The sequence below is a fragment of the Oryzias melastigma genome, linkage group LG17, assembly GCF_002922805.2.
Source record: "Oryzias melastigma strain HK-1 linkage group LG17, ASM292280v2, whole genome shotgun sequence".
Classification (NCBI taxonomy): domain Eukaryota; kingdom Metazoa; phylum Chordata; class Actinopteri; order Beloniformes; family Adrianichthyidae; genus Oryzias; species Oryzias melastigma.
The window spans coordinates 2,798,614-2,803,215 of record NC_050528.1 but is presented as its reverse complement, the minus strand read 5'-3'; the positions used below and the strand labels follow the sequence as shown (position 1 = coordinate 2,803,215).

The following is a 4,602-nucleotide window of genomic DNA, read 5'->3' as shown; positions in this document are numbered from 1 at the left end:
GTAGTCCTAAAACAATTTACAGGGAAGCTGAAGAAAAACTAAATTAAAAAAAATAGTCATAAATTCATTTTTAAAATTCTTTTTATCAACAAAACCAAAAATTTATTAAGAAAACAAAATAAAAATAAATCTCAAAAAAGTTTCAAAAATGTCTTTTTTTCTGCATTTCTTTGCATTTACAGTACACATTTAAAATAAATGTTTTTCAAATCACATTTTTTTTCAAATTGTAATATTTCTTTTATTTTTACAATGGATAATTTAGAGTTTAAAACTGTTTTCTAAATTATATATTTGTTCTATTTAAATGAAGCAGAACGGAAACATCTTCTGTCTCCTGCAGTCTGTGGCCAAGCTGCCCTCAACACCAAGGCAGAGACCAGGATCGTTGGCGGCCAGGCCGCCACTGCGGGGTCATGGCCCTGGCAGGCCAGGCTGCTGATCCCGGTGACCGGGGGGACGGCTCTCTGTGGGGGGTCTCTGATCAACAACCAGTGGATCCTGAGCGCCGCTCACTGTTTCAGCAGGTGGGCTCTGCTCTGGTCACATGACCTCACCTGTCTGCAGCTTTTATTTACATGTAAACATGTTTGTTTTTTCAGCACCAACACCACAGGTGTGGTTGTTAACCTGGGAGAGACTTCGATAAACAACAGTCCGAACTCCGTGAGCCGGAGTGTGTCCCAGATTATTGTACATCCAAACTACAACAGCCAATCTCAGGACAACGACGTTTCTCTGGTGAAGCTGTCCTCGTCTGTGACCTTCAACGACTACATCAGCCCCGTTTGTTTGGCGGCAGCGGGCAGTGACTTCCCCGGCGGGACCACTGCCTGGGTCACCGGCTTTGGGACTCTTTCATCCGGAGGTCAGGGATTCAACTTGTAACTCTGTCACCCCATAAACTGTTGATTTTATTAGGGTTCCATCTTTGATAGAAACTAAACTTATTGAGTTTTTGCTCAGCTGCTGCATTTCTGAAGGTTCTTGACTTCATTGTTCTCTTCTTGTTCAGGTTCTGTGTCTTCAACCCTGCAGGAAGTCAGTGTTCCCATCGTGTCCAACAGTCAGTGTAACGCTTCTTATGGTTCGATCACCAACAACATGATCTGTGCCGGTCTGACAGATGGAGGGAAAGATTCCTGTCAGGTGAGTCTCAACCACCAAGATGTCCCTTAAAATCTCTCAAAAGACTCTTAATTTCTCCTGAAAAAAAAGGTCCTTAAAAGTTAAAATGACTTTCGGACAACTTCTAAAGAAGCTGATGAGGTGAATAGAAATGTTCAGTTCTTCTGATCCTTAAAGAAGAATTACACGAGAGGACAAAGGAGGACTTGCAAGCTCTTGGTGGACTACGTGAGTGAGGACAGGAGCACACAGGTTGACCAGATCCTATGTAGATGTTATCTGGAAGAGATCCGTGAGTCCGTTCATCTCCCAACAATATGGACAACTTGAAATAGGTGGATCATTTCAGAACAAGAGAATGTTGTGGAACATTTTAGACTGTTGTAGATCGATGTAGACTGTTGTACTGTTGTAGACTGTTGTAGACAGTTGTAGACTTTTGTAGTCCATTGCAGCCTTTTTAGACTGTTGTGGACTACTGTAGACTGTTGTAGACCATTTACGACTATTATGGATAATTGTAAACCGTTGTAGACAGTTGTAGAACCTTGTCGACTTTTGTACTTTTATAGACTTTTGTAGAATGCTGTAGATCGTTGTGGAGCAGTGTAGACTTTTGTAGTAGTGTAGATTTTTGCAGACCGTTGTTAACTGTTGTAGACCGTTGTAGACCGTTGTAGAGCGTGGTGACTTTGTAGACTATTGTAGACTTTTGTAGACTGTTGCAGAGGTTTTTAGTCTGTTGTAGACTTTTATAGACCGTTGTAGACAGATGCAAGCATGTCATACACATTTTTCATTTCCCCCCTGAACACGTGAACGTTGACAGGCAGTGTAGATCCATCATTGAAGCTGCAGATTGAGCTGCTCCTCCAGAGGAAGGTTGGAGGTCTAGAGCAAAAGTGTCAAACTCCAGGCCTGGAGGGTCGACGTTCTATATGTTTCTCAACTAACCTCCCACTGAAGCTCTTTATTGGCTAAACACACCAGATCCAGGTAATTAGCAGCAGATAAGACGGGATTTCTGAAAAAAACATCAGAATGCCGACCCACGAGGTCTGGAGTCTGACACTTGTGATCTAGAGGGAATGACAGCTGGATGCCATCGCAGGAAGTCATTATGCAGCTGTCTGACCAGGAGGGGGCGCCCAAAAAGAGCCATGACACTGCAGACATGTTGGCTTGTTGCTATCCCGGGAATGACACAGAAATGAAAAAATAACCGACATGTGTGCTGTGTGCAGGGAGACTCCGGCGGTCCGCTGGTGAGTGAGCAGAGTGGACGCTGGATCCTGGCAGGAATTGTGAGCTTTGGACGAGGTTGTGCTCTACCTAATTTCCCAGGAGTCTACGCAAGAGTGTCCGAGTACCAGACCTGGATCGATACCCAAATCACCAGCAACCAGACGGGCTTCATCGTCTTCAACTGCAACAAAACTGACCTCAGTGGGTCGTGTTCTGGAGAGCCACCAATTACAAACGGCACTACCAGTAGTACCACCACTACAACGCCTGATGTACATCAAACTACAACTACAAGCCCACCAGCAACCACCACACCCAAAGGTAACCATTTTTTCTGGGAGATTACAAATCATTTCTAGTCATTTTTCAACTCTGGTTAATGTAAAAATATAAACTAAAACATGTAAATTACATGTACAGGAACTGATTTATTAAAAATACTGTGTACACATGTGGAATCATTTTCTGTTGTTAGTATCAAAGATGTCCATGTTGTATATCTGAATGAGTTCTTACTGTGCTAATGACTAATGATTGTCTTTCCTCCAGCTGTCTGTGGACGGGCCGTCCTGAACTCCCCCGTCTTTGACGGCAGTTCAGTGGTATCTGCAGGTCAGTGGCCGTGGATGGCGAGTCTCCAGAAGAACGGGCAGCACGTGTGTGGAGGGACGCTCGTTTCTCTGGACTCTGTGCTCAGCAATGCTGACTGCTTCTCAAGGTGAGTAACATCAAAGAGGAAGTCCAAATGGGATTGAGTTAGAGCTGAACTCCAGCTGTCAGGAAGCAGTGAAAAGCAGACGAAGCAGATCCTCCTACCAGGATGAACTGACACTCCAAAGACCTGCTCCAGTGAAAACGGTGCTTTGGGTTTTTAACAGGTTCTTGTAGCAACGTTTGACTTTCAATCAAAACAAGAAGTAACAATGGATGATGAATGCTGCTGGTTCTGGCTACTTCCTCACTGATTAACGTCTCTGGGGTCTGACAGCTTTTAGAGGATTTTTTTTTGCTGGAAAACCATGACTCTATCTGGCAACCCTGGTTTCGCTGCTCGGGTGTCCGAGTCAGAGTCCTGGTGCTGTGCTTGTGTTTGCATAGCATCAGTGTGAATGGGACTGTAACTGTCAGGTGCTTTGGACCTTCAATGAAACCGTGTAGAAGTACGCATCCTTTCCCATCAAGAACTAGCTCAAAGATAGCTGAAAGGGTTTCATCTGCTTTAGACCCGGTTCCAGTTCTGGTCAGTCCCGGTTGAATCCGTCCTGTCTTCCACAGCTCTCCTGTGGCGTCGGAGTGGACGGTTGTGTTGGGTCGTCTGAAGCAGAATGGATCAAACCCCTTTGAGGTGTCACTGAATGTGACGACTATCACTCTGAGCAACCAGACGGGGTCCAATGTGGCGGTTCTGAAGCTCTCCGGCCAGCCCCCCCTGACTGATTACATCCAGCCCATCTGTCTGGACGATGGAAGAACCTTTCCTGTGGGAGCAACATGCTGGGCTGCAGGCTGGAGTTCTGGACGTGGAGGAGGTGAGTCCACATCCCAGTGGAAAGCATGCTAACGGCCTTCATTGAACACTTTCTCTGTTTCTACCAAACATTTAGAAGAAGAAGTTCTGCAGCAGGTCCGAACCTCAGTGGTAGAATGTACCGGACCAACTTCTGCAGACAGCATCTGCACCACGCTCTTTCCACTGGCAGAGGTAAAATAAAACAAAGTCTGGTTTGACAATTCAGGGTTTCTCAGAACTGTTGTGTTGACCGCAGGAACGGTTCTGCTCCTTCTGTGATCCAGGCTCTGTGTTTTAGTCTGAAATTAGAACCACTGAAAATCTGGAGTAGATTAAATATGTGATCAACGTGGTGTAGTCCTGATCTGAAAGTTGCATCCAGTAAATGGTCCAAAGTGTGGTTGTTGGTGCCTTATATGATGGTGACAAACGCATTGATGGACATTCCAGAACAAGCTGAAGGTCAAGTTCCATCATCTAAATGCCCAAACAGTGAAGACTCTGACTGTGGAGCGGGAAAAGCCCAAAGCTTTAGTGACTCCTCCTCTTAGTGGACACAACACAGTATCACAAATACGGGAGATTCCATTCAAACTAACTGAGGGGGACAAGAACTAGAAATATAGCATTAGTGCTACAGTGAATGCTGTGAGCTGGACGTGGCTGCTGAAGGCACTAGAGCTGATAGCTGAAATTGATGAAACTGATACCCAGCTAAA

The 4,602-nt window shown here is 45.0% G+C and overlaps 1 protein-coding gene across 1 annotated transcript in view; it reads left to right on the top strand.

The window, feature by feature from the left end:
* Window positions 1-355: 355 nt before the first annotated feature.
* Window positions 356-4,602, top strand: part of LOC112139397 (transmembrane protease serine 9) — a gene marked incomplete at its 5' end in the record, with an annotated part of 6,142 nt that continues 1,895 nt past the window's right edge. The window contains 7 exon segments of the mRNA XM_024262181.2: window positions 356-527; window positions 603-868; window positions 1,016-1,149; window positions 2,373-2,694; window positions 2,923-3,091; window positions 3,649-3,902; window positions 3,978-4,075. Of these exon segments, the coding sequence (XP_024117949.1) occupies window positions 356-527; window positions 603-868; window positions 1,016-1,149; window positions 2,373-2,694; window positions 2,923-3,091; window positions 3,649-3,902; window positions 3,978-4,075 (1,415 nt within the window).